This window comes from Mesocricetus auratus, unplaced genomic scaffold, assembly GCF_017639785.1.
Source record: "Mesocricetus auratus isolate SY011 unplaced genomic scaffold, BCM_Maur_2.0 Super-Scaffold_100013, whole genome shotgun sequence".
Classification (NCBI taxonomy): Eukaryota; Metazoa; Chordata; class Mammalia; order Rodentia; family Cricetidae; genus Mesocricetus; species Mesocricetus auratus.
In genome coordinates, this window is record NW_024429196.1 from 63,776,377 (window position 1) to 63,804,139 (window position 27,763).

Consider the following 27,763-nt stretch of genomic DNA (forward strand, 5'->3'; position numbering starts at 1 on the left):
TTGCTTATGAAATACTATGTTGTAAATTGTATGTTATCTCAAACTATAGAAGATAAGTTTGAATTTTCTCGTTATTTTGGACTTCTGGTCAACATTTGCAGTTAAAGAAAATCTAAACTTTGTAAAACTTACAAAAAAAGCAGTTGGATGTGGAGGCACCCTCCTGTAATCAGAGGCTGAGACAGGTTTGAGAGTTCAAAGCCAGCCTGGGCTATGGAGTGAGACCTTGTTTCAAACACAAGACAAAACTGTCACTTTGGAACTGGTGCCACAGCTGTGTGGCAGAGTGTTTGCCTGGCATTTATGAAGCTTGTGGTTCATAAGCCTGCATCACAGATAATAAATAAATAAATGCATCCTTTACTTTCATCCCTGAATATCATAAAACTAATCGATCTCCTCCAGACTTCCAGTTTTCTCCAGCATTAAGGCATCAATCTTACTGCACAGCCACTTTCACAAAGAGAAGGGCAGCCCAGGCCAGTAAGGTGCTCACCAAAGACACTGGCTACAGTTTCCACATGGGAGAATGAATACAGCATCGATACACAAAAGTCCATGCAAAGAGCCAGCAGCACTGTGAAGACTTGGTATCTTCCCCACCCCAGACTGCAAAATATTAACAGCACAGAATTATCTACCAGTTCTCAACCAATGGATTTGCAGTAGCTGTAACATCTGCACCACTACTTCTTGGCAGGGTCCTGACTTGGAAAAGCAAAGACTAATTTGAGCCCCACCACCACCACCCATTTCCAGTCCCAACTACACCTCAGCTGGAACTCCGGTTTCCTTTTGAGTTCACTGTACAGCAGCTGCATATCCTTGGCATAGCCTAGCTAATGTTATCATGAGAGTACTGCATAGCAAAGCATAATTACCAATTTTATGGACAAACTTGTTCTAAGTAGCCATCTGTTAAGAGGCTCCATTAAAATACCGGGTCCTTTGACAGAAAACTGTAGGTAGCAGCCACTGGCAATTGTTTTTATAACAGTCATATAATGCTGTTTATTTCTAGCTGTTTATCCTAGTGGGCTAGCCTCGGAACAATCTGTCACTAAAATGGCATCATCCTGCATAGTGCCAGAATGCTGAGGCTCTGAAGACAGCTGGTGTGCCATCCTCCCATCCCTCGGAGTGCCCTAAACAAAGAGTTACTTTATAGTTTTTAATAAAACAGTCTGCAATTTATACCAAATATACTAGAGAAAAATGGCCCTAAGGAATAGTTCTTCTAAAAATCCCTGCATCATCTTATCATCAAAAAAATCTGAAAATTGGTTTCTATAAATCTGTCTGACCAGTAGATTCATATTCTCTCTTTACCCCTCCACCCCCCTGCAAATGTGTATTGAACTGAATTAATAAAAGGCAGGTCTAGGTCTGTTGGACAAAGGAACTTTTGCTAAAGTACTTGATATAGATTTTTCTCCTCTAACCACTTCCTGTCATATTGTACTATATCTTAGAAGTTCAGTTATCTTCTGTCTGGTGGAGAGCTTCTCCCCAGTGAGTGTGGCTGATTCTGAACAACCCCGCCTCTGGTTCTGGGTCAAGGTCTTATCTGTGACTTACACAGAGCACTTGTTTGTCAAACTGATAGTTCTAACTGTACAGACTTCTCCATTTGTCAAAAGTGAATCTTTAGTCTGACTTGCCCTCAGGAGTTGACATTTTTTCAAATCAGCAGAATCCCAGAAGTGCCCTAACTTTTTATAACTATCAAAGGGAATGATTATATTCGCATTTGAGCCAGTATGATGCCCAAAATAATTTTTTTCTTTTTCTGGGTAGTAGCAAAAAGGCAGGAAGTAGATCAAGCAATTAACTTCCAATGTTTCATGAGGGATTTTCAACAAGTAAAGAAGGCAGAAGAACTGTGAAAATGCTGGCTTCCCCTCACCCTGTTTTCTTGTACTTAGCCTCTCTACTACAGATCCATTTAAGCAAATTCCATTTCCATTTAATCCTCAGGTATCATTGGTGTTTGCTTGCCTTGTTGCATGGCTGTGAATGTGTTTGAATTACTCTTGGCCTTTCTGGTTGATGTAGCTACAAGATTAAAACACAAATTACTACATTTTCCCAAAACAAAAATTAATTATAGCTATGCCTTATTAGAGGAGCCAATGTGCTCTGCTGTTCTCATTTGTCTATAAATACTATATTTCTATTCTTCATTAGAGTGTCATTTTCATGTAAATCAAATGCTGAAGGGTAAAAATAGATTTAGCATCCAATTGAAGCTTGGGTTTGCCTTTTTAAATCCACCATACCAATTTAGTGCATTTTTAACTTTTTGCTTAAATTATTCCTACAACTGTATATTAGAGTTTAAAGAAACTCTCTAGTTATATCTAGAGGAGTACCAACGTGAGATTTATTGTACTTACTATATGAATTTATGTAAACTTTATTGTAAGTTTATAATAATTTTTAGGTTTGTGACCTTGGCCTGAGGCAGGCTTCTATAATATACAGTTCTACCAGTAACACATGTTTTCCCCATTTTAAAATGAACAAATTTGCCTTAACTCATAGATTTCATGTCTGGTCACTCCAGGATCGGGTTTGTCAGTTTCCATTGATGTTGGGCATGTGCGACTCATCTCCGAGCAGATATGAAAACCCTAGATTCCCTCATAAGAGTCTGAAGAACCCAGTGGGTCCTCAACCCAAGTTCATGATAGGTATTCTTAGCTACTCTATGAACACTTGGGGACAAACAGCCTAATAGACAAAGCAGCTGTGATGTAGGTAACTGGTCTACCAGAGGAAGGAAGCAGAGAGAGTTAGAACATAAGGGCTATCCTGACTAGTCTGGGTAAAAATGTTGAGTTTGGTGGAAGTTAGAGGAAAGCTGGCATGGAAAGTGACTCAGAGTTAGGCAATAGTCATTGGTAAGGTGGAAAAATGAGTAAGGCCCAAAAACCATTCACTTCGGGTAAGCAATTCACTTAGCACTCTTGTAAGTAAGCCTTTTATTCATGCGAAACACTCTCCTGTTCTTCCCCATGCTGTTATCATCCCCATTTTATAAATGTGATAAAGGCCAGAGAAGTAACTTGACTGGAATTACACCACTAGCACTGTGTCAATTAAGAGAGCCTTCTAGTAGCAGTGTGAGTTTAGAAATACTCAGATTACCCACCAGGTTAATTAAAGCCATGGGAGTGAATAAAGTGGCTGAGGGAGAGAGGGAGAGCCCTGGGAGGTTCTTTGATTTAAATCAAGTCCACAGAGAAGGAGAAATGCTGTACATGGTCTGGGGGCTGTGATTACATCCATGTGTATACACATGTGTGTGCATGGTCAGGGGGCTGTGATTACATGCATGTATATACACATGTGTGTGCATGTGTTCCTTCTCATAGACCAGCTTCATGCAAAGGAATATTCAAGTGTTGGAATGAAAGTCATGAAGGGTTTTAGATTCTTTACAGACTGAGAAATAGCTTATGTTTTTGAAATTCTGCCAGAAAGAAAGAAAGATTTGAACGTACCAACATTCCATATATACCAAACCATGTTACTTCCTTGCATTATGATTAATTTCAACTACAGGAAAGTAAAATAAAATAGGTATTATATAAATTAGATAGGTATTTATCTCTCATATAAAATAAGTTCAGAGGTAGCCATTCAAAGCTGCTAGATACAATGGCCCACAGGAGGTTATCTAGTCACTTTCTTTATAACTAAGAAATGATACCTGCTCTCCTACACAGATGACATGTCCCAGTCATTATATCTTGGCTCTAGGTAATCTTCAGTCAGAAAAAGAATACTGATGTATCATGTCTCTTCCCCTTAATTAGACTTATCTGTGTCATGCAAAACCCTTCAGCTCACATCTCATTGATCAAAGGTTGATGATAGGCCACATCTACAGTCACAGGAGGATAGGAAACTATCTTTGAATGGTCAAAATCCTATTTGTGTTCACTAAAAAGGAAGGGAAAGAGTGTGATGTAGTGTGAAATGGGTCTGGGGTCTCAAGAAAATTATCATACAATCCAAAGTATTTTGGCAAGCAAAAAAGTTTTACTTCTGTAGAAGGGTGTGTGGTCCCACAGGACTAAAGCAGGCAAGTACACCCAGTGGGAGTTCCCACTCTGTTTTTATTTCTAGCAATAAACAGGACCCCTTTTGGCTCACTCTGAGTGGCCTGAGTCTGGCTTCACATTCCCATATGATTGACTGATTTAAAATGACACAGTTGATAAGCAGAGCACAGTTTGGGGCACCAAGTGCAACCTTGGGCATATAGTTTGATTTCAAAAAGTGCTGATCCTGAAGGAACTTGAATTTCTGCCAAGTGGCTTCTTGACAATGTTTTTTAAATGGAGTTCTGTTCTTTTTAGCCTTGTGGTGGTTTCTTTTGTATTTTTCAAATATACACACACCACTTCTTTTTGGTTTATACTAAAGAGGTTCAAGAGGTATCATAACTACCCGAGTGCTTAACAATGATACTCATGGTTGGTGTCAGCTCTCTGTTCACTCTCTTGCATACTATAGTCACTTAAGTATGTTGTCAGTGAGAAGGTATTGATATAAATTAATACATCTCACCCAGCAGTTGGGTCAAAGGTAGGAGCTGTGGGTTGGTGAGAATGCTGTAGCACAGGTCTTGCATTTCAGAGACAGATCCTGACTCTGCATAGCAATTACCCAGTAGCATGGCTATTTGATGGGTTTTATAGGACAGTTTCCCATTGAGCTATCACCTCTTCCCTGCTGAGCTCTGTACCAAAGACTCTTTTCCAGTAAAGTAGAAACCTCATCAGGAGAGACAGCTCTGTGTGTCATTAGCCCACCTGGCCCTGACTGTCTTAACTGGCTAGGATAATAAGAATGTCAGGCTGTGTTGGAGGCGGGGGTGGGGGGTTGGGGGGTGGGAGTGGGACACTCTGCTTCTCAGACAGTGCCTCGGAACCCCTGGAGTGGATGCAGTTGCAGTGAGGAGTTTCAATTCTGGAGTTTGCATGTTGTTTGGACATTCCCAGGCATGAGACAGACTCAGCGAGTTTTCTTTTTGTGTGTGTGAACATAAGTCTTGGGCCGTCGGGGATGCCTGTAGATGCTGAAGGTGTTTTGGAATTTGGAACTTGAGTTCAGAAACAGTTTATGGCCTTGGTTTGTGTAATGCCCTTAAAGATCATTGGCTTACAAGCCAAGGGTTCCTGTCTTTTAACATGTAGATTCTGGATATATCTTATCAGTTTTGTTCCTCTGAAGATGAGACAGTGTTGGCTTTTTGTGGTTTCGTTTTAGAACTTGAAAGAATAAGGATTTCTTCTCTTTCCTCAAAACTGTTAATAGTACCATATATTGAGTTGTCTAATAGATGCTTAATACATTTTGTCAAACCAGTGCTTTATAACGTCTGGCTCCATAGTCCCATAAATACCAAAATATTTGCATACTCAAGTTCTTTATGTAAAAGGCTATAGTATTTTCAAGGAACCTATCCCAGGCTCTTATATGATATAAATCATCTCTAGATAGCTTATTATATACAATATGATGTCATTGATGTGTAAGCAGTCATTATTGAATTACTTAAGTAATAATGGTAAGAAAAATTGTGTGTGTTCAGTAAAGGCCCAAGTCCTTTGAAATACTTTCAAAGTTATTGACTCCATATGTGAGACACCTGTAGATACAGAGAGCCAACTATACTTCCCTCAAAAGATCCAGAAGGGACAGCTATGAGAGCAGTAGTTGTGACATTCAGCCTATTCCATTTAGACTGTTCTTTGTAATGTCCATGCTTTCTTTCCTAGACCCAATGTCTTACCCTTCAGTATTCAGGGGTCTTGGAAAGAAGAAATGGAATGGTGGCCTAATACAACACTTTCCTAGCATGCATACAACACTGAATTCTACCCAGGCACCACAGAGATAAATTAACTAGTCAACAGTAAATTTTGGAAAGAGAAGAAGGGACCACAAGCTCAACAGGAACTTATTTAGTCACAGTTCTCACTATGCAACCTAGAGGAAAACTGCAAAGATGCTATATCAATTAAAATACCATATTGCAAAGGAAATAGGAAAAGGTGTTTGACAGATTGTAAGCCTAAATTCTAGCAAAATTCCCCCTGAGCAACTTGTGGAGGAGTCCCAGGTGGGACTGTGCAGTTAGTTAGCACTGATTTGCTGCAGAATGGAAGGGTTCCATTTCATAGTCATTAACTTGCTTTCTGATGCCAGCTGAGACAGAGCAGCTCCTCCCATGCAAACCCTGAGGAGGCTCATGTGCAACCCTAAGTGACTGTAGGTAGAGCTGCAGGCCTAAGCAATCAATAACCCAAATGTGGAGCCAGACAATATGTATTGATCCCCTACTAAATAAGTGCCACTTGCAGTTTTCGCATGCTAATAATGATGATGCACATAGTCAGGATAATAAATGCTATTTATTATCTGAAAGGTTAATTTGCACAAAGTTTGAGTGCTAAGTGATGATGAGTGCTTAAAGCTTTGATGCTCAGAGTCCAAATTCTGACACCCATATATTTAGTCATCAGAATTTAAGAATACAAAAAATAAGCACTAAATTGCAGGTGAATTCAATTTCTTTTTTAGTTTTTAAAAGAAAATGTATTTATTTTTTACTTCATGTGTATGATGTTTTGCCTGCGTGTATGTTTGCTTATTCACTCTGTATATGTATGGTGCTACAGACACCAGAAGGGAATGAACTAAATTATAGATGGTTATAAACTGTCACATGGGTGCTGGGAACCAAACCTGGGTCCTCTGCAAGAGCAGAAAGTGTTCTTAAGTGTTGAGTCATCTCTCAAGGCAACCAAAACTTCTTGTAGGGAAAAATTAACCAATGGCTTAGCCTGTTGAGAGTGTCTTAAAATTCTAACATCTTCCATGAAGAAGAGTAATTAAAGGTCACTAGAGAGGGAACTGTTAGGACACTAAGTAAGGAAAGCACATTTGCTTCTGAGAATAGACTAATAGGACGCACTATGTACATGTATTCTGAGACAAGAGAAACAGAAAATTCCTTGTACACTTCTTAGGAAACAAACAAGATTTCTTATTAAGACAATCCCAGTCAGAGCTATTGATAGTAACTAAAATACACACACCTGGAAAAGGAAGAAAGAAAATAAAGCTATTTTAGCAAGACTCAATATCCTGGCAAAAAAATATCCTTCCCAGAAATCTTGTTTAGATTCCACATAGTCACTACAAAAAAATGATAAATGGCACTGAGAAGCTGGTCTGGGAGCTAATGGGAGCCACATAAGGAAATTGTCATGTCATCAGAGGAAGGAAATGAGAACTGGGAGCATAAGAGGAAATAGACTAAAAAGTGGTTCTTAAATGGAACACAAGCTTTCATGTGATCCGCTGTCATCTTGCCCTCTGTAGACAGGCTAATATCAGGAAATATTGGAACAAATTCAAGGGTGGTACAATGCTTAGGAGTATATGAACAACCTTGACAGGATCAATGGCAAGAAAGTCTGCTTGCAAAAGGCTTACACAGCCAGGCCTAGAGCGACTTCAAGTCACTCCCATAAGACAATGTGTGAGCCATGATGAACAATCTCTGGACTCAGGCCTCCTTTGTATTCTTTTAATTGTGTGTGTGTGTGTGTACCTGTGTGTTTATGTGCACACGTGTGTGCAGGTGTGTGTCTGCATGCCTCACCTTTTATGTGGCAGTCACAGGAAAGCTGTGGTCAGTTTATTTCTTCTACCGTGTAGGTTCCTGGAGTCAAACCATCAGGCTTGGCAACAGGCACTTTTACCCACTGAGCCATCTCACCAACACTAAACAGGAATTTTAACTCCCTCTATAAGTTGTCCGTTCTAGGCAAATCTTTCAGACTCCTCTTTGTCTTCTTGTAGATGTACAAAGCAACACACAAGGTGTCATTGCACCATTTGGCATACTAGGGCATATAAGACCTTCCTAATGTCCCAGAGAGAAACACCAATAAGTCATATCTGTGTTTAACTCTGGGTACCAAGAGTTAAAGAAAGTTTAAAAGATCTACAACAGACATCCTTGGAGCCTTTAAAGGGCTAATTTGTAACGTGATGTAATGTATACTAGTCATAATTGAAAGGAAATAAAGTTAGAAAAATAATATTCCTATAGGATAAAAGTGTTTTGAAGATCTAATGAGATAGGATGAATGCATGTTCCATGTTCAGCACTTCTAACACACAAGAGGGATCAAACATTTTAACCAGCGTTTCACATGATAGTTGTATGTGTTGTAAATTTTGATGGGTACTGCTTAGGCAACTCTAGGCACAGTTGAGACCATGCAAAATTCTATCATTCCCCAAGACGCAGGCAACTGGTGAAGGGATAAGAAACTTCATCCCTGGAGGAGCTGCCATTGGTCCTGTCGTCTACCTGGTACGACGGAAGCCTTTCTACCACAAAGGGAGTTTTCTGGATATGACTGCTGTGTTGGTTGGATTTCCACTGATGTGCCAAAGTACCTGAGAAAAACTGACTTAAAGGAAGAATCATTTGCTTGGCCCTTGGGGTCAAACGCTTTGGCCCATGGTCACTAGCCCCATTGTTTGAGGACCTGTCATGGAGCATCAGCATGTCACAACAGGAAGCATATGGCAGGGTGACACTGTTCACCTCATCCTGACCCAGAAGCACAGAGAGAGACAGGAAGAGGTGGGAACACAAAATCCCCCTCCAGGCCATGGTCCCAGATTCCTAACTTCCTCCCAGTAGGTCTCACCTCTTGACAGTTTCACCATCCTTCCCAGAAGGATCACCAACTGAGACTGTACCTTAAGCACATGGCCTATGGGAAGGAGCATTATGACCCAGCTCAAAACACCTGTAATTTTTCTAAGTTGGCATTGTCCCATACTTTACAGAGAGAATGCTGATGGTACTTTCTCAAAATTGCACAGTGAATTTGGTTTGTGCAGTATTGCTTCAGAGATTCTCAGCTCAGTTGAGACAATGTACACTTTTAAAGATTCCATGTCCTTCTCTTTGGTTTGCAAGAAAGAGAGAGTACCTAACACAGCCTAACCTACCTGGATAAGAGAGCTATTGGCTCATGTGACAAAGGTGTCCAGGGTTGAATAGTTTAAGGTTATGCTGGATCCAAGGTTCCATGGTGATATAATAGTGTCTTGTCACCCAAGTCATCCTCTGTTCTCTTCTGTCTTGAATCAATTCTAAGACAACCTCTCCCCTAAAAGTGCCAGGAAGATCACCTGAGCTCTGAGCTGCAGGACAAGGGTGGAGAGTTGTGGCTCTGAGTACCAGATGCTTGTTTTTAATAAGTAAAATTGTATTAGAACACTGTGTCACCCATTTGTATAGGTTGACCTATAACTGCCTTCAAGGGCAATATCAGCGTTGCACATTTACAATGGAGACTGTCTGGTCCATGAAGCCTACAGTGTGTTTATTATTTGGCTTACCAGAAAGAATTCCCTTACCTCTGTAGGAGAAGCCAGTCTTAGCTGACTCTGGAAGATATAAATTATTTTACTGCAAGAACATTAGACCTAATGAACAAAGAGTCCACATTAAAGATTATGCTTTATATGTTCATTCCCAAGTTAAACAAGCAAGCCCTGTTCCCTGGTCACATATATTCTGTGGATCAAATGAGTGAGAACCTGCGTGGTAGGATTCTGTAGTCACCACACTTGGCAGTGGTTGAAGGTTAAATTCCTGAAGCTGAAACTGGAATTTTGTGTTGAATGTCTGCTGATAACATGTAGGCATCTTGATAGTTGTAACACTGAGTCTGTGTAATGGTAGGTCTAAATGGAACCTAGTTGGCTGGTCTGTTAGCTGTGCTCTGCATTCCTTGTCTGCCTGTGGCCATGGACTAGAAATAGCCTAAGCATTCCAGGGCCCTGCTCATGAAATGTAAGGTAGTTGGTATAACAGGATCATACCTTTTTGAAGCCTATGGATTGTTTTGTGACTTAGAGATTCATTCACTATTAACCAAGGCTGGATAAAGTTTTTCAGTTTGCAGCTCCAATATTGGCTGTGGTGGTAGCACATCTAGTCTGTAACTCCAACATGAATCCTAGCCTGTCTGTTAAAAGTCCCAACAAAACCCTAAATGGAGTCTTATTGCTTGGTCTTGAGTGAATCACTGGAGGTAGAATGTAACTGGCCAGCACAGGACCACGTGCCTACCTCTAGTGTTAGATTAAGGGCGGATTCTTTGCAAACCTTCTAAAAGGAAACCTTTGTCACCTGATAGAGGCTAAAAACAATTAATATCCACCATGTCATAAATTTAAACCTACACCATCTTGGCTTCAACAGTGTACATGATGTATAGCATTTTCTAAGTGAAGCAGGTTCAAGTTTATTCCAGTCTAAACTGGTATCTTCTGGTCTTTTAACCATAGTTCATAACAAAGGTACTTGGTAGAGAATGCCCTACAGCCCCTACTGCCATGGTGGCCCAGTGTGGGCATTCTTCAAAGAACCTACCAAGAGGATACATTTTACACTCTTCCCCATGTTCAGTTCGAATCCATTCATATTGGCATCTGTTTTGTAATCTTTTCATGGCCTGAAGCACATTGTTTTTATCATCCCTGAAACCCTCCTATGGCTCTGTCAGTGACACAAATTTGAAGAGCCAGACCTTCACATGGTGGGGAGATGTTTTAAGAATAGGCATGTCTTAATTAAAAATCGTGTGTTTCTTTGCTTCTGGGCAGTTATTGCCTCCTATTCATTAGACCCTCCCTATATCTTTTCCAGCTGTACAGTGGGGACACTATATGACACAGCCTCCAAGAGCAGTGTGAGGGGTTTCAGAAGGTGATGGAATACAAGTGCTTAACTCAGGGCTAGCAGCTGTCATTAATACTGGTTTTGTCACCATCGTTTTTAGCATTGTTGTTATGCGGTTTTCTCTCACTGTGGCAGATTTTTGAATCAAATCAACTTACAAGGAGGAAAGGGTTTATTTTGTTTGTTTTTACAATTTTATGCATATATACAATTTAATTTGATCAGTTTTACTACTCATTAGTCTATTTTGCCCCCTCCCTCTCTGGTTGAATGCTCTTTTACTTTCCAAGTAGTCCACATCTATATTTATGTCTCTTTTAGTGATGCACCAAGTCTGATTAGAGGAAAGTGACTCATCCTTCCCCAGCAACCATTAACTGCACAGAGGCATAGAGGCCCATAAACCCATGCCTACCCATGATGGAATGCTGATAGGACTGATTTTGTGTTGGCCTTGTTTGGGTAAAAAAAAAAGAGGGAAGTTTTAATTTGGTTCATGCCTTCAGAGATTTCATATTCACGGGATCCTGTCACATTGGGCCTGTGATGAGGCAGTGCCCTACCTCTGAAAGGTTCCACCTGGCCTTAAAAGTGCCACACTCTGGGACCAAACCTATACCACATGGGCTTTTTGGTGATGTCTCAGATCCAAATACTTAAGTCATCGATGGCATCATTCTCGTAATCATCATCATCATCATCACTATGCCTGTCATTGTTATTATCATCAGAACTTACAGGAAGTACTGTCCTTTCTAGAATAAGAAACAGAAACCTCTGTTGGGGTTTTATTTTGGATTGTCCACTTGGCACACAGGGACAGCCTCTCAAGAGATTCACATGCCAGGCTCCTTCTGTCTCTTTCGTCTCCAGATAGACATCAAATAGCACAGATCACAGACGGCTTCCTTCTGACCTGTGGCCCAGTTGGAGGCTGTACAATTTCTGCTCACAAGGCCATGGTGCCATCCTCAAAGGGGGGGCATTTTATAATTGTTTTCTTTGTCATTTCATATATATATATATATATATATATATATATATATATACAGTGAATTTAGATTATATGACCCCTTACTCTTCCACTCCAACTTCTCCCAGACCACCCCACCTCCCCTAAATGGGGTCTCCATATCACACACCCCCACTCCAAGGTTCTGGGGACATTGTAAAAGAGGGAACAGATAGATTTTGAGAGTCAGAGGTCCAGGAGGACTTCTGAAAATGAGTGTGGTCTAGACATGACAAGGCCACAGCACTCACTGGTGAACTCACTCACAGAGCTGTGGCTGCTGGCCCAAGACCCACACAAAACCAAGCCAGTCGATGTCCCAGCGTGCAACAAGGAAAGCTCACGATGGGAGGGACCTTTTGATAGGCAAGCCACCCTGAGAAATGCAATAGTGTGGATGCCAGGTGAAATGCTGTGCCTACTCACTGTCAACACATGCCCAAAAGTGCCCCAGGTAACACAAGGGGATGGTCACAGAACCTGTGCACACAGATGTTTTGGATTCACCAGGACCAAAATCATGCAGAAATCAAATATGACCTTTCCTGGATTTCTAAGTAGAAAGAAAAATTGCGTCTTCTGACACTTCCCTGTAGACTGAAGAAAGTGCAGTTGTGATACAGGGAGACCTAGCTGCTTATTAAAGGTGGTCCCTTTGGTTCTACTATTGGTAAGCCCCTAGGAGATGCTAGCCCAGGCCTCCCTCTGTCAGCATGCCCTGAGCTAGCTCAGCTGCCTGGCTTCCCATCTTTTAAGTCATCATTCACCTTCCTGGCATTGGACCCTGGAGCTGATTGGTGTGTGAGGGAGTGCCTTCCCCTCCCTGGCTGCCTTTGAGGTTGAGGACAGACAGCTTGAGAAAGCAGCCTTTCTGTGCTGTGTTAAAGCAGGCTGATTTCAGAACCAATTCTGGCCCACACCCGTTCCCTTCCTCCTTTATCCCGTTATCTCTCACATCACTGTGTCAGGAGAGTACTTGATTCTGAGCTCCGATTTGTTTTGTTTTTCTTCCTTTTTAAACTGTATTCACAAGTTGGCCCTGTGCCTTCCAGTTTCATTATCTGATGGCAGAGCAGTCAGGTTGAGAGATAGCCTCATCACCAGATGAATAGGTGACAATGTAATTTGAGTGATTAAAATATAAATCAATTAAACCTAGCAGGCCCAGCAATCTTCTACACTTATGGGCTAAGTATCTTGAGTTTAATAACACACTTATCAAGGTTTCATTTAGCTAGACTTAGAATTATGCCTTTATCATGCTCTCTCTGCTCCTTGCCACTCTGGGTTTATAAAAGCACTCCTAATTGATTGCAATTATTTTAACGCAACAATTTCAGAATCATTTTTTATCTGCTGCTTAAAGACATAGCTGAGAACAGCTTCAGTCATTGTGCTGTTGCTGAGCTAAAACACCATGGCCAAAAGCAGCTTCAGGAGGGAAGAGTTTACTTCGGCTCACAGTTCCTCCTCGTCACAGTCCATCATGGAGGGAAGTCAAGGCAGGAACTCAAACAGGGCAGGCAGCTGAAGGCAGGAGCTGCTGCACGGGACATGGAGGGAAGCTGCTGACTGCTTCTGTGTGTAGAGCTAAACTCTAACAGGGATTCAGCACAGATGCTGCCACTGCAGAAACAGCAGCTCAGGCAGCTGGTGCCGTCTAGAGAGAAGGGAGCCCAAATTCGCTGTTGTCCCATGGCTTCTTTGCCCATTCTAGTTGGTTTCCTTTTCAATTTTTGCTAGAGCCTGCTTCTAGTTTCTTTTTAATCTTAACGCCCTTCTTGGCTATTGCCACAAGCCAAAAGGTCACACAGTAATTATACAGCCTTCACATCACGAGATAACTTGAAGAATTAAGGATTCTTCTGAGGGATGAAACCAGTAAAAAAGCTGTAGCTGACGTTATAATCTGGTGAACGAATTGGCTGTGTCTTGCTGTAGATTCTTCCTGTAGCTTGTTCCTATCTGTAACAAACATGGGATTTACTTCCCACAGTTCAGCACCACCTGATCATTTACTAGGAACAAATTTCTCCCATGCATTTGGGGTTTTACTGATCACACTCCCTAGCTATGTGTAGATACCTGTTCTCCATTAGCAGGTCCTATTCTTTAGCTGTAGGTGAGGCCTGCTTCCCATTATCATAATTGCAGAGGGCTATCTGCAATGCACACTTATTGAAAACCTCCCAAACCTTCATTTTCTTCCCTCGGCCTCCAGCACTGCTAGAGGACTCTCCCTTCCACCACATCTGATCTGATGTGAGCCTCAGTTAGGACTTCCAAGAGCACTGCATAAAGACTTGTAACGCTGAGCACTGCTGTGTGTGCTGACCCCTCCTCCTCTTCTCTTTCCTAGAATTCCAATTCCATAAACTCCTCACCCTCTTCCCAGTGTCTCCATCTCTCTCTCACCTTTCCTGGATCCTGCCGTGTGCCCTACAGACTAGATTGTTTCTGCTCTCCCACCTGGAAAATTTCCTAAAATTGTTCCCCAAGACCTTGGGCTATAAAATAATCCAACCTTTGCAAAAAAAAAAAAAAAAGCCACATTATCTGGGCCCAAAGTCCTTGACCTTGAGCTGCCAGTATATTCTGCTTCTCCCTTTTCTCATCAATGTTCTATTTGAAGATGTCACATCATCATCATGAAAACCCCAAACTTTATGTAGTCACTCTAACTTCGGCAAGCCCCTGGTTGAATCACATCGGTTATTTCTGAATTTCTGGCACTGAGTACAGCAGGCTTCTGATTATTCTCTCTGCCACCTGCTTCCTTATATTCCAATGAATCTGTTCTTGTCTGCTACAATAATATTCCCAGGAAACATCTGACTGCTATTGTATCCCAATAGTGTTCTTAGCCTGCTGTGACAAATACCTAAGATGAACAGTTTTTACAGTGTATTTTGGCTTGCAGTTTGGAGATTTGGGTCCATGGTCAGCCCTTGTCCACTTTGGGCCCACAGTAAGGCAGAATATCTGACAAGGATGTGTTGTGGAGCAGAGCTGCTCACCTCACGACAGCCTGGAAGCACAGAGACAGAGAGCGAGAGGGGCTAGAGATACAGTCATCTCTTTGAGAATATGGTCCCAGGGACTGCTTCCTTCAATTAGGTCCCCTTTCCTAATTTCCACCATTTCCCAATGATGCCACGAATTAGGAAATTGTCGATAGACTCACCCACTGATGGCGGCAGAAGTCTTATGATGTACTCATCAGGAGTCACATCTACAGCCACTGCTAATTGAGCTTTCAGCACCAGAAGATTTTGAGGGACATGTCTCATGGAAACACAAGACAACCTTTACCTGCCAATTAAAACCAAGTACCTCCTGCAAGGACTTTCAATGTCCTTCATTAATCACACTCATTTGGGGGAGTTTCCCCCAAAGCATGTGCCTTCTAGCATCTTCTATACCTCAGTCTCAGGACCAATTGTCTACCCTATGTCCTGGCATAACCTCACCAGTCATGTGTCCTTCTGTTCTGTGTACTGTTATAGCCCCAGTCTCTAGTAAAAGGTGAGCATTCAATACATAGTACTGTCAAGTACCCTTTTAAAAATCACCATACTTTCCCTTCCAATTCTCAGATAAAAACCCAAATGCATAAAAAATCACTGTGATGAGTTCAGGAGAGCTGATTACAGACTCCTCCAGTAACGGTTCTCCATTCAGGTCACTGATGGGTTCAGTCCCTTTATATTCCAAGAGGGGCTGTGTTTTCAGCTCTCTTGGATGTGTTTAGCTTGCCAGGCATCTACTTCTCTCTATTTTTTCCATGGGAGAAAATTGCTTTTCTCTATCAGAACCTAGAAACGTGAGCTTACTCCAGGTCTTCTCCAGTACTGGGAATAAATGTTCCTCTCTTAGTTTTTAGGCTGAATGCCCCGATGCAGTGTGGGACACGCTGACCCATCTCCTATGCTCCTCACACATGCTCTCACAGTTACACCTAGTTCATCGTTTGTCTTTCCCGGGAGACAGTGTCTTTCACAGTCTTTAGAGTTCAGTTGACGAAACGATGGGGAAGAAGAATTGTCTATGTGTTAAATCATGTGAAGATGGTCCCTAGCTACACATGGTTGGACTTTGGGTCTTTCACCTTTATGGTGGTGTGAAGGTGACATGTGAGATAGAAACTGTACTTTGCCTTTTTAATTGAGATCTTTTCCTTGGCTGGCGATGCTGGTTCAGATCCTCTCTGGCAATGCTCACAGCATTAGGGACCATTTCTAGTAAGTCAGCCACAAGAGGAAACAGCAGTGTTCTGCAATTCTCTCTATGGCCAAGCAGTAATACCTACTATGTCACATGTAGTGGGTGCATCTGGAATTTAATGGCACTTTAATTAGTGACAGTTTATAGGATGTAACCCCATCCTCAGTCTAAGAGCACCTGAAGTTGAAGGATTAAGTGGCCTCTTTATTTCAGCATGTTCAGATCATTGTTATCCTCAAGCCCTAACCAGTACCTCCCCAATGTATTACTTACGTTAATAACGAAGGTCCCACTCTGCTGCCCTGAATCTGGGCATCGGGAATGATCCGTCTCCTGCCCTTCAGGTCACTCACTCAGTCATATGACCTATGAATAGACGTTGATTCATATATACCTCCCAGGTGCATTGGTGGCCCTTAAATCCCACTGCCCAGAAACTGCCACGTAGTCACTTGTCACCAGTATGGCTGCCATAGGATACCACCCGGCACATAGTTGATTCCATCAGATGTGTGAGTGAAGGGATGGCTATGTTAAAATCATGCTCAAACCCCCACAGGCAAACTCTCCAGCCACATGGTCAAGCTCTCAAGAACTGTGTTTGATGCAGAAGACCATTGGACATTTTTATGAAGACAGGGATCCCATGGTGGATGAAAGCTGCCCACTTACCTGGCTGTCAGGAAGCAAAGAGACAGGAAGAGGAAAAGCTGGAGTCCCAATACCCTGTTCAAGGGCACACCTTTGAACTTCCTCCCAGTGAACCCCACCTTCTGAAGATTGCACCCCCTCCTGATAGGACCAAACTGGAGACCAAGCTTAACCCACTGGACTTTGGGGGAACACTCCAAATTCAAACTATAGCAACATGGTTATTAGGGTCAGTCTAACATGTTCCCTAAAGAGTCTCCAGGGCTTGTGGCCTAGAAACATCTTAAAGCAAGCCTCCAGGATAAAAGGGAGTGAGGCTATAGTAAATATCTAATGAAAGTGTGAGTGATTTTAATATTGTCCATTCATCATGGAGTGGGCCACTTCCTGCTCAGATCTCAGTGCTTCTAGAGTCTCAATACTGAAGTGGGATGGTAGGGAGTGGCAAGTGGTAGGTAGTGGAGACAGGGGCACCAGAGCAGACACTAAACAGACACTTCCTCCCTTTTTCTCAACAGTTCTATAGAGGTTACAGCTGCCAGATATTGGGAGAGAAATTACCACACCAACAGTTACACTGACACTCCTGTGGGTCTTCAGATGGCCTCTTGGGAGTTCTGTCACCTGCCAAGTGAGCCCCCGACGTCTTCATACCCCTTCCCTGCCATCTTAATCAAGGCTGAATAAATTTGACTGGGAGGGTGGTGCATGTCTATAATCCTAGCTACTCAGGAGGTTGAAACAGGAGTGTTGCTTGAGGCTTGGAGACTGGGGCTAGCCTGCATGTCACAGTGAGAACATGACTCTTTAAATATTAGCAAATTCAGTAAAGATGTTCTAGATCTCTAGAGTTTGGCTGACTGTCCCCAAGCTTTCAGAACATATCGGCATGACTCCCATTCCAAAAGGCAAACGGAGCTCAAGTCACGTGACTTCTGTTATCTGTCACCATGGAAAACACTGGCCATCTGTGAGGCTCCCATTTTAACACTTTTCTCCCCTTCTCTTTATTCCCATCACTTCCTTGGGAAAAACAAGCTGAGGAAGTGGAGAGACTGGCAGCAATGCGCTCTGACTCGCTGGTCCCGGGCACACACACCCCGCCTATCCGGAGGAGGAGTAAGTTTGCCAACCTGGGAAGGATTTTCAAGCCTTGGAAATGGAGGAAGAAGAAAAGTGAAAAGTTCAAGCACACATCTGCAGGTAAGGTGCCTGCTGGCCTTGTTTCTCATTGACTGTTCATTGAGTTAAACATTGCATCTTAATTTGGAGGATTTGATCACCATCCTGACCCAAAGCAGAAACTCCAGCCTTGGGATCGCTGTTGACTTTAATAACCCCTGATAGCATAAGGACTGGCTTTTAAGTCTCTTAAAAGCTTCTGTCCCATCTCTGGTGGAGGTTCTTCTTTTCTCTTGTTGGCTATTTTTTAATTTAAAAATGACTTAGTTTGATTTATAAATAATCTGAGCTTGCAATTCCACTATTTTTATAATTGAATACTTTCACTCCAGCCCTGACAATCCATTTCTTATTATTCACCCTGATTTCCACTGCTCCAGTAAAAGTCAACAGAAAGCAGAAAATGACTTATGGATGGTTGTTGGCAGATAAGATCAAGTTATTTCATGGAGGGAGAATCATGAATAAATGATTCTTGGACAAGGCAGAAAAGCAAAGAGTGGAAGTGAGTCCTCACTGCAGTGTGAGGTTAACCATGCATCTCACAGCTCCATGGCCATCTGGGAAACATTCCTGGAGCCAGACTGCCTGGGTTCAAGACCAGGTTCTGGTACTTGCTGGTTCTAGGAGCTTGCTTAGTTTGTTTACCTGTACCTCAACTTCCCCATCAATAAAACAAAAGGGTAAGAATCAGTACTTTGCATGAATTTCATTTTGTGGAGACAATGAGCAGGTGGCCACTTTTATGTCAGGAGGATGTGGAAAGGAAAATGCATAGGGAATGACAAGGAGTTTTTATCCTGTTTGTTTTAGAGATGGTAGGAAATCTGTGCAGATTGGATTTGGTTTTGTGGTAGTCTTGGTTGGTATACCAAAATACTAGCCACCAGATGGCTTAAACAAGAGAGGTTTATTTCTCACGATCCCAGGTGAAGTTGTAAACCATGTTGGTTTCTTTGGGGAACCTGTTGGTGGGATGTTCAGTGCTCTCGATCTTGCTACATGCTCACCATGGACCTTCTTTTTATGCATATACAAAGAGAATGCTGTCTGGGTTTCATCTGAGTGGGGGGAACTTATCAGAGGCCCCACGCTCTTGACCTCGTTTAAACCTAGCTAGTCTCCAAAGACACACATCACCCTGGGGCTTCAGGAGTTGGCATATGACCTTGAGAATACTGCAAGTTAGTGTATAGCCTTTTGTTTCTCTACATGGATCCCACCACTCCATGGGTTCTCTTCTAGACTTTTATTTCTTTCTTACACCATTTTCTAAAATCTCACCCTGTTTTCTCTCCTCAAGGCCGTTACCTCCTCTACTGCTTGGGCTTCTGCCCTCTGCCCCACTCCTAAGAAATGATTGACTTCTTGTGCCTGCCACACAAAGAAACTAGAGTTATCAAACAGGAAGCTTTTGAAATGATCATGGTTCTCATAACAGACACTCCCAGGCCTACTCCCCGAGCACTGTAGCCCTATAGCTCTGATTTGCTGGTTTCTGAAGTGAGAACAGGCTTATCATTTCATGAGTTTCTACATCATTGCCCCTCCGGCACAGTCCCTTCATTCTGACGCTGCCTTCTCCTCCTCTCTGTGGACAGAGGCAAATATGATCGAATTGGATGACTCATGAAATATTAAAAATATGAAAACTTTGCATGTAAAGGTGTTTTGAGAAAAAGACTCTCCAGTCTATAACTAGTAGACTCTCTAACTTTAAGTTATTACCATTGTTCTTGTGTGATCACCATGATCAGGCTGTCTGATCTGGCAGCTAAGAATGCTGTTTATATATGATTTCTGTCTCTTTTTTAAAAGACGCCATTCCTAAACGGACATAGTTTCAAACTGCCCTCTAGATCTGGATCTCTGTACCTGTGCCTGAGTGCAGCTTGTGGACCTCACCAGAGAAGTTTCTTTGTGCAGTGGTTGACTTGCAAAGGTGGAAGCGCAGAGAATCAGTGTCTGCGAAGTGCTCAACCGTAAAGGTCATCTATATCCCACCTCCTTACCCCAGGCCTCAATAACATCACAGAGGAGGGTACAGAGGTCAGGGAGAAAAGTGTGTGTGGGGGGGGGGACGGCCTCCTCTGTATTTGACAGGCCCACTGTACACATGAACTCCCAGCCGCTGTGGTTGCCTACAAAACACCTTCCCGAGATCAAGTCAGTTGACATCCCAGCACAGAGCTGTTAAAAAAATGAAAAGGAAGTGGAGAGGAAACCTAGATGAGATGCACTCTGTAGGCAACGTAAGGCGGAAAACGACAGAACAGAACGGAAATGGAAGTGTCTTCTGAGGGCCTAGTGACACTTGTTACTGCCAAGGAGTCACTTAGCTTTAAGGTTCTGGTACCAGTAGTTGTCCATGCTCCAGGGGATGGCTCCTAAGCCACGTATATATGAACAGTACTAATTGGGCTCAGTGAGTTGCTATATAAAAAAAGAGAGGGCGGGATGATGATTGACTGACAGATCTAGGAGGAGTTAGGGGGAGGAGGGGCATGTGAATATGCTCAAAATACATTATAGGCATGTAGGGAAAAAATCTCCAAAAATTAATAAGAATATTGTATCAATAAGAAGACACACCTCCTGGATTAGAAAGTAGAGGATACACTATAGAACTTCTTTTTACCATAATAGATGGATGAGCATACCACATTGCTGAAGCTATTCTAATTTATTTTAAACCCATGTTTCACCTTATAGCATCCCTTATACTTAATTGGATTGCAGATATTATTTATTACCTTTACAGAGGAAATACTTTCTGGGCTAGTTCTTATTGCAAAGGGATAATTTGACAACATAGGGATTCAACGTGATGAATTGTATACTGGTATATAACTAAAAATGTTGACTCTCCTGTGTTTGGGTAAGTCACAAAAATGAGAAATATACAAGAGGATTCCTAGGTTATAGGAATGAGAACTGGTCAGCTGTTTTCAGCTGGTGTTCATACATTTGTCTTGTATGTGTTTGCTGTAAATTGAAGCTGGTAAGACAGCTCGTTCAGGACCATCACAATAGGTAAAGTGGCCTTTGCAATGGGGTCTTATAGTCAAGGAGGGAGTTCAGATTTCACTCTGACGTCTCATACATGCTAGGAAGCTGAATGACAGTCAGTGGATGCATAGTGACCATGAGAAAGCATCTTCAGGGATAGGAGAAATCCTGACTTAATCAACTTAAGGTTTTTTTTTTCTGAAATCAGGACAGGATGCTCAAACATCTCTGAAAGAGATGTACTATAAGAGAAAGAACACCACTGGAGACCAAGATGGGCCATATATTAAAGGTAGAGGATGCTAATTAAAACTGGATGATGCAGAGAGGAACACAGGAACCTCAGACCTTTGCTCATCCCCTCCATTGCTTCCTGATCAGCAGGGATGTGTACAGGCATCTACTGTACGATCCTGCTTTCATGAAACCCCTGCTACCACACCATCCCCACTGCAACAGACTCACATCCCCTCACTGTGAGCCTCCTCTAAGTTGTTTCTTATCAGGTGTTTGGTCACAGCAACTAGAAAAGTAACCAATACAACACAGATGACTTCTTTTACTAGATGTAGCTGTCCATCACAGCTATGGATAAAGCTATGGGAGCCTTCCTGGGTTGGATTTTGCCAGTTGAGTAAAAAGAGAAACAGGAAAGAAAATGAAAATGGGGGAGAAGGGAAGGGAAGGGATTTATATTCATGTCCAAGATGTTTCTGGAGCAAGTTACCATAAACTCAGTGGTATAAAGCCATGGAAATGTGTTGGCTCACAGTTCTGAAGACCAAAGTCCAAAGTCAAGACACTAGTAGGACTGGCTCCTCCTGCCATTCTGATAGGGAAGTCCTTCTACCTCTGTCCCTCCTGCTGCTGATTATGCCAGCGTTGCTTGGCTCATTGCTGTGCTTTGTCTCTGCCTGTATCTCTATCTGTTTCCGTTGTATCTCTCTGGGCCTTAGATCCTTTCCTTCTCTTACAAGGACGTTGTTTAAGAATAACAATTAGTAGTAATCCCATTCAAAGACACTTCTGAGCCAGGCATGGTGGTGTCTCACTCCTGTTAGCACAGTACCAGGAAGACCTGTTATATAGTGAGTACCGGGCCGACTAAGCCCACATAGTGAGATCCTGTCTCACAACAACAGCATCAACAAAATACTTTAACTTTGTCACATTTGCAATTAGCTTATTTTCAAGTAGGTCTTCATTCATGGTCATTAGGAAGTTTCATGTGTCCTTTGAAAGGTAGCAAGGGTTTAAACAGACATGTAGATTAAAAAAGAGAACTCCAGTAGATTGACAGAAATTAGAAAAGTCAATAGACTTCAAGTCCCAGACTGGTCAAAGAACTTCAGATGATCAGCGAAGTTAGTGGCAGAAGCAGCTCAAAGGACAGGTACACACAGTGACAAAACCCAGATCCTCAGATAAAGGATCTTCATGATGGTACTATGTGGGAACAAAAGACACACTAAAACCATGGCATAGGCTTAAATACCTGCATACCTTATTTGTAAAGTTTCCTGATGGCTTAACATTGTCATTGTCAATCATGTAAAACAAGAAACTTTGCTGTGTAGTTTTCATATTAAACTATTGAGCTGACAATTTCTCTTGACAATTCCCCATTCTTTTTCCAAGCTGAGATTTTTTTCCCACCATCTTTGTGAGTGACTGAAGTACTACCACTTAATTGAGTCATAGAAATCAAGGGTTGCTTTCAAGTCCCTTTCTCCTTCTATTAGCAGGCACTCCTGATACAAGCAGTGGTATACTCAGACAGCAACTCCCAGACAGTAGTCACTGCTTGCCTGTTTTCCTACTCTCTATGAGTCACACTGGCACTCAGATCTGCCCAGCTGACAGCAGTGTGAGCTAGAAACAGTAGCACTCTCCATTGGTAGGACACAGAGATAACTCACTTGCTTTTGCACATGGTTCTTCTGTGCCAGATAAAACATATAGAACAGGGTTTGTGGACAGGATATCATATGAGCTCCAAGGAGCAGTAAACACTGGCTTCTCCTTAGGCTCCTGAGCCTATCATTCATGCTGCCGAGAGTGTTTCTTCTCCCGAGAGCCTCCAGTGCAGCTTGGGAGGCAGTGACTTCATCTTGCTCCTGGATGCCCCTTGTACATAAAGCCAGAACACCCATGACCAGAGTCACTACTGACATCACAATCATTTTCCAACAAGCCCACATCTTTAAATAAAACTCCTTGGATAGGGATGACAGTCCACATTGAAGTGTTGGATTGTGGCTTTGAACCTGATACTGTAGGCTTCTGGGTTCTTGTGGAAGTCTGTTCCTGATGCTCAAGAGGGAAAGCCTCTGTACTAATCTTAGACCACTAATTCTTCTCTACTAGGAATTCCCAGCAAGGCACGTGATTGAGGGATGTACATTTGCTATTATTGGAGCAGAGAGAAGATTACATGAAGGCCTGCCTTGGCCTCCCTCTGTTGTGTGCTGTTGTAGTGTATTGGTAGTAGGTGGGAGCATCATTTCCATAAAGGCACAGTCTGCCTGCAATGCAGGCAAGCCCTGTGGACTGGCACTGGCACAGCTGATGAGCTGGGAGTGTACGTTTTTCCCTGATGGCTTGAACAAATGAGACTGATGGATAGCACTGAGAAAGAGAGCCAGCTGTGGACCTTAGCACCCTCATTTTAGAGTTTGTCCGTGTCTCCATTTTCCTAACAGTAATGGTGTCTCCTCCTTCCTGAGTACCTAGGTTTTTTTAGACTTCTGTAACTCACAGGAAATTCAAAAAGGATTCCAACTTAGCATGCTTCTTTTATTTATATGCAGGCCATTGTCCATGAACTTTGAGTAGTGAGGACAAGCATGACTTGTACCCCTCCCTCCTCTAAAAGTCGTGGTCTTGAGGGAAGAGCACACAATTAGGCTGGCGAGTGTGGGAAAGCATACGTGGTGTGAGAGGAGATGCACAGAGTCTCCAAGCATGCAAAGGAGACAAGCCACATAGTTAAAAGTCACCGGAAGAGTTTTCTGGAGAATTGGATAATTAGCCAGGAAGTAAGACAATAAACACAAGCAAATCTTCTGTCATGGCAATAGAACTAGTGGCACAAAGCTCAGAGAAAAAAGAAGTTTAAAATCTATAGCCTCCAAAACAGGTTATGGTTTGAAGGGTGTTGCTGGCTTAAAGAGGGTTTGGAGGCAGGGGAGAATAGGGTCTGAAGAGGTGGACAGGGAATGGTGTTGAATACTGATTAGGATATGTTAAGGAGCCTTGGCTTTATCCTAAAGCAGTAAAAATCCTCGAGGACTTGTGGAGATAGCTCAGTCAGTAAAGTGTTTGCTATGCAAGCATTAGGATCAGAGTTCATTCCCTAGAGCCCACACTGAAAAGCCAGATGTGGTGACACAATCACGATCCCAGTAGGTGGAGACAGACAGATCTCTGAGGCTTGGAACCCAGCCCCCCTGGCCAAATTGGAAAGCTCCATGGCAGTGAGAGTTCTATCTTAAAGGGCAAGGTGAACTGCATCCTAAAATGACACCTAACATTGACTTCTGGTCTATGCTCACACACACGCACGGGCACGCACGCGCGCACACACACACACACACACAGGCATGCATGTGTGCTTATGCACATGCACACACACACACAACCTCTCAGAAGACCGCACTGCATTTTTTAAAAGGTCAGTCTCTATACCATGGGAAAAGCTTGGCATAGAACCAAATGTTTTTAAGTTTATAATGTCACAACATGTACATATATGTTTGTAATGAATTTACATGGGATAGAATTAAGAAGACACCTCCTTAATGTCACATCAAATGTCATATTAATTGTTCCTGTTGATTCTGGTGGCAAGCAAACCAGCTAGCAGGTGGTTGATTATAATGCTAGGGAGAAGGGAAGACAGACTAGACAAAAATAGTGACAGTAGCAGCTGACAACTCTGAACAAACCAGAAGATATTTAGGAATCAGAATGATCGATATTGATTATAGATCAGGCGTGGAAGAAAGGAAGACTGTACTCCCCTTGGACATATCGCTGAGCAGTTAGATGGTAGGATACTGTTCCCTATGTCAGAGATTCCCAAGAGAAGGCTGCTGGGCAGAATGATGTGCTTGGTAAAATGTGACCTCCATGTGTTTTCAAGACGTCACATGGAGGGCATGCTAGGGATAGAGACTGGGAACAGAAGAGACCTGGCTGAAAATGTAGATGGGAAGTTGTGAGCACCTGGATTATCCTTGGAGCCACGAGATAGAAACTGGAAAGTTACTTGGGAAGCAAAAGGAAATTGGAGCAACAACAAGAACCCCTAAGCTGAAGGTCATGGGTGGAGACCAAGAAGGCAGACAAGGCTTGATAGGAAAGAGAGGAGGAGCTGGTGGTGCCGATGAATCAGAGCATGAGAGTTGAAGAAAAAGAGAAAGGTTAACGGTGCAGATCCTAACCAGAGGGGCAGTGACCTGGGAGTCTCTGCAATGCTCACTGACAACTCACCGTGCATGTCTTTGGAATAATGATTCTGAGGAGGCCATATGGGTGGAATTTACTTAGCATATAGTTGACAAGTAAATGCAAGGAGAGGAAATAGATTTTAAAAGTTAGCTTGAGCAGAAGAAGGAGGAGAAAGAGGCGTGAACATCAAAAGGTGTTTTTGCAAAGCTGCCCAATTTGCTTTCACATAGTGTTCGCGCACCAAGGGAAACTGAAACATCCATGGGGTGACACTTCACATGCCTTTCAGCAATGGCAATTCTCATGCTTAGGAAAAATAAGCATCCATGTAAGTGACGTGTCAGCCTTTGGTTTCAATAGGAAGGCATCGCACCAAGCAGAGTAACCTTCAGCATCTGGCTAGGTCACATATTCCCTTTGGGGGATTGTTGGGAGCATTCCATCTGGTTTCCTCCTCAGCACTAAAAATAGATGGAAACAAAAAGAGGTCAAGCTTGGATGGGCCAAAACTGTTCTTCCTCGTATGTCCCATCTGTGACCCACAAAGGGAATGTCTAGGGTTTGAAGACAAAGTGGGGGTGAGGGAACAAAGATGGTGAAAATCAGTGCCTTTGGGTGCTGGCTTAGGAAAGATAAAACCATTGCCTCTCAAAGTAAAGTTCATCAAGTATTTTTGCTTATAATTCAAAACCATTAAATGCCTTTCCCTCACCCCTTAATATCCAGCAAGAAGCATAGACTGTAGGTACCTAATAAGCGCATTTTGAGCTGAAAGTCAGTCACATGACCAGCCAGTTCTGTGTTTATAATTTCATGGTGAGAAGAAGAAAGGAGAAGGAAGGTAGTTTCTGAAGGAAAGGTGGAAGGAAGGTCTTACTCATTGAAGAAATTGCCGTCAATCATAATTATTCTGCTTCACTGAGTTCTATGTAGATTAGGCTGGGTAACACTGAAACTCTCTGAACAGCATTGTTCTTCAGGTTGTCAATTGCTTTGTAGCAATATCTTCCACACTTACTGCCTTAAAACCACAACCGTTGGATCATTCCTCATTGCTGAGAGGTTGACTAGGCTCAGCTAGATGATTCTGCTGCTAATCCGTTAGGAAAATCTGTTATACATTTGGAAGCAGATGGGCTTGAAGTCATTTGGAGGCACATGGGGGTATGAAGGGAGCTGGAACTTATTCCCTTTTCATGTAGTTTCAGGGACTTTCTATGTAGTCTTGTCCTTTGGTCTCTCAAGAAGACAGATCAGGGGTCCCACAGAAGTGTGTGTGGGGTAACATGCTATTTAACACTTAGATCCAAAGAACAGTTAAGATGGCTTGGGAGTTCTGGGGACCCAAGCAATAAGACTGGACAGCTCACAACCACCTGTAACCCTAGCCCTAGATCAGTAGTTCTCAACATGTGTGTTTCCACCCCTTTGGGGGGGGCATTGAACAATCCTTTCACAGGGTCACCAAAGACCATGGGAGAAAACAGGCATTTACATTATGATTCATAACAGTAGCAAAATTATGGTTATGAAGTAGTAATGGAAATTTTATGGTTGGGGATCACTACAACATGAGGAGCTGTATTAAAGGGGCATAGCATTAGGAAGGTTGAGAACCACTGCTCTAGAGGATCCAATGCCTTCTTCTGGTATCCATGGGTTCATGAGTGTGCACACAGGCACATGCACACAGGACACACAGGCACACACACACACACACACTGAAATAAATCTTTTTTAAAAGACAAATTCAAAATTGATAGAGATTCATAGTTGTGGTATTGTCTGGTAATTAAAGTAAGGGCCAACCTAGAATCACCAACATGGATACTGGGCTGTGTTTGGAGACCAGCTCCCACCTTTGTTCAAGGTGTAACACATGACAGCTGCTATTTTATTCTTCCTCTCAAGAAAAGCATACTTCCACTAGGATGATGGCAACAGTAGTAGCTCTGTTGGGTTTACCATATCATGTAAAATAAGCACAATTCTGCCCTCGCCTCGTAAACTTTAATATTACAACAGACATGTGCGATATAGTAGCACTAGGGACTGAAATCAGCCTTAAGCATGCTAGTCAAGGGCTCTATGACAGAGCTACACCTCCTAATACATGGTATTATGAACCACACTTGACAGGTAGAGAAACCTGAAACTTGGTAATTGAAAGTTTAAAATTGCAAAGCTGGGATTTGACTTGGTTTCTATAGTCTCACAAACTAGATTGCATTTCAGATCCATGAGTTTTAGAATTTATAATTCACCTGATTTTAAAGACTTAACTGACTCTACTTGATGATGGAATTTCATCCTTTTCTGATATATCTTTATAAAGCTGAAATGTGAAGGAAGAGAAACATACTCATAAAAGCAGACAAAGTCACAATAGGAGTCTTTTGAAAATAGACTAAATAGAGTAAACAGGATGTAGTAGCCCA

General features: G+C 42.4%; 1 protein-coding gene across 10 annotated transcripts in view; it reads left to right on the forward strand.

Annotated features, from left to right (window-relative positions):
• The window catches only part of Phactr1 (phosphatase and actin regulator 1), a 463,994-nt gene that overhangs the window by 254,705 nt on the left and 181,526 nt on the right, over positions 1 to 27,763 (forward strand). For all 10 annotated transcript variants that reach the window (XM_013110659.3, XM_013110663.3, XM_013110665.3 and 7 more), the window contains one exon: positions 17,721 to 17,885. In XM_013110659.3, the coding sequence (XP_012966113.1) occupies positions 17,721 to 17,885 (165 nt within the window). The remainder of the gene's footprint in view (positions 1 to 17,720; positions 17,886 to 27,763) is intronic.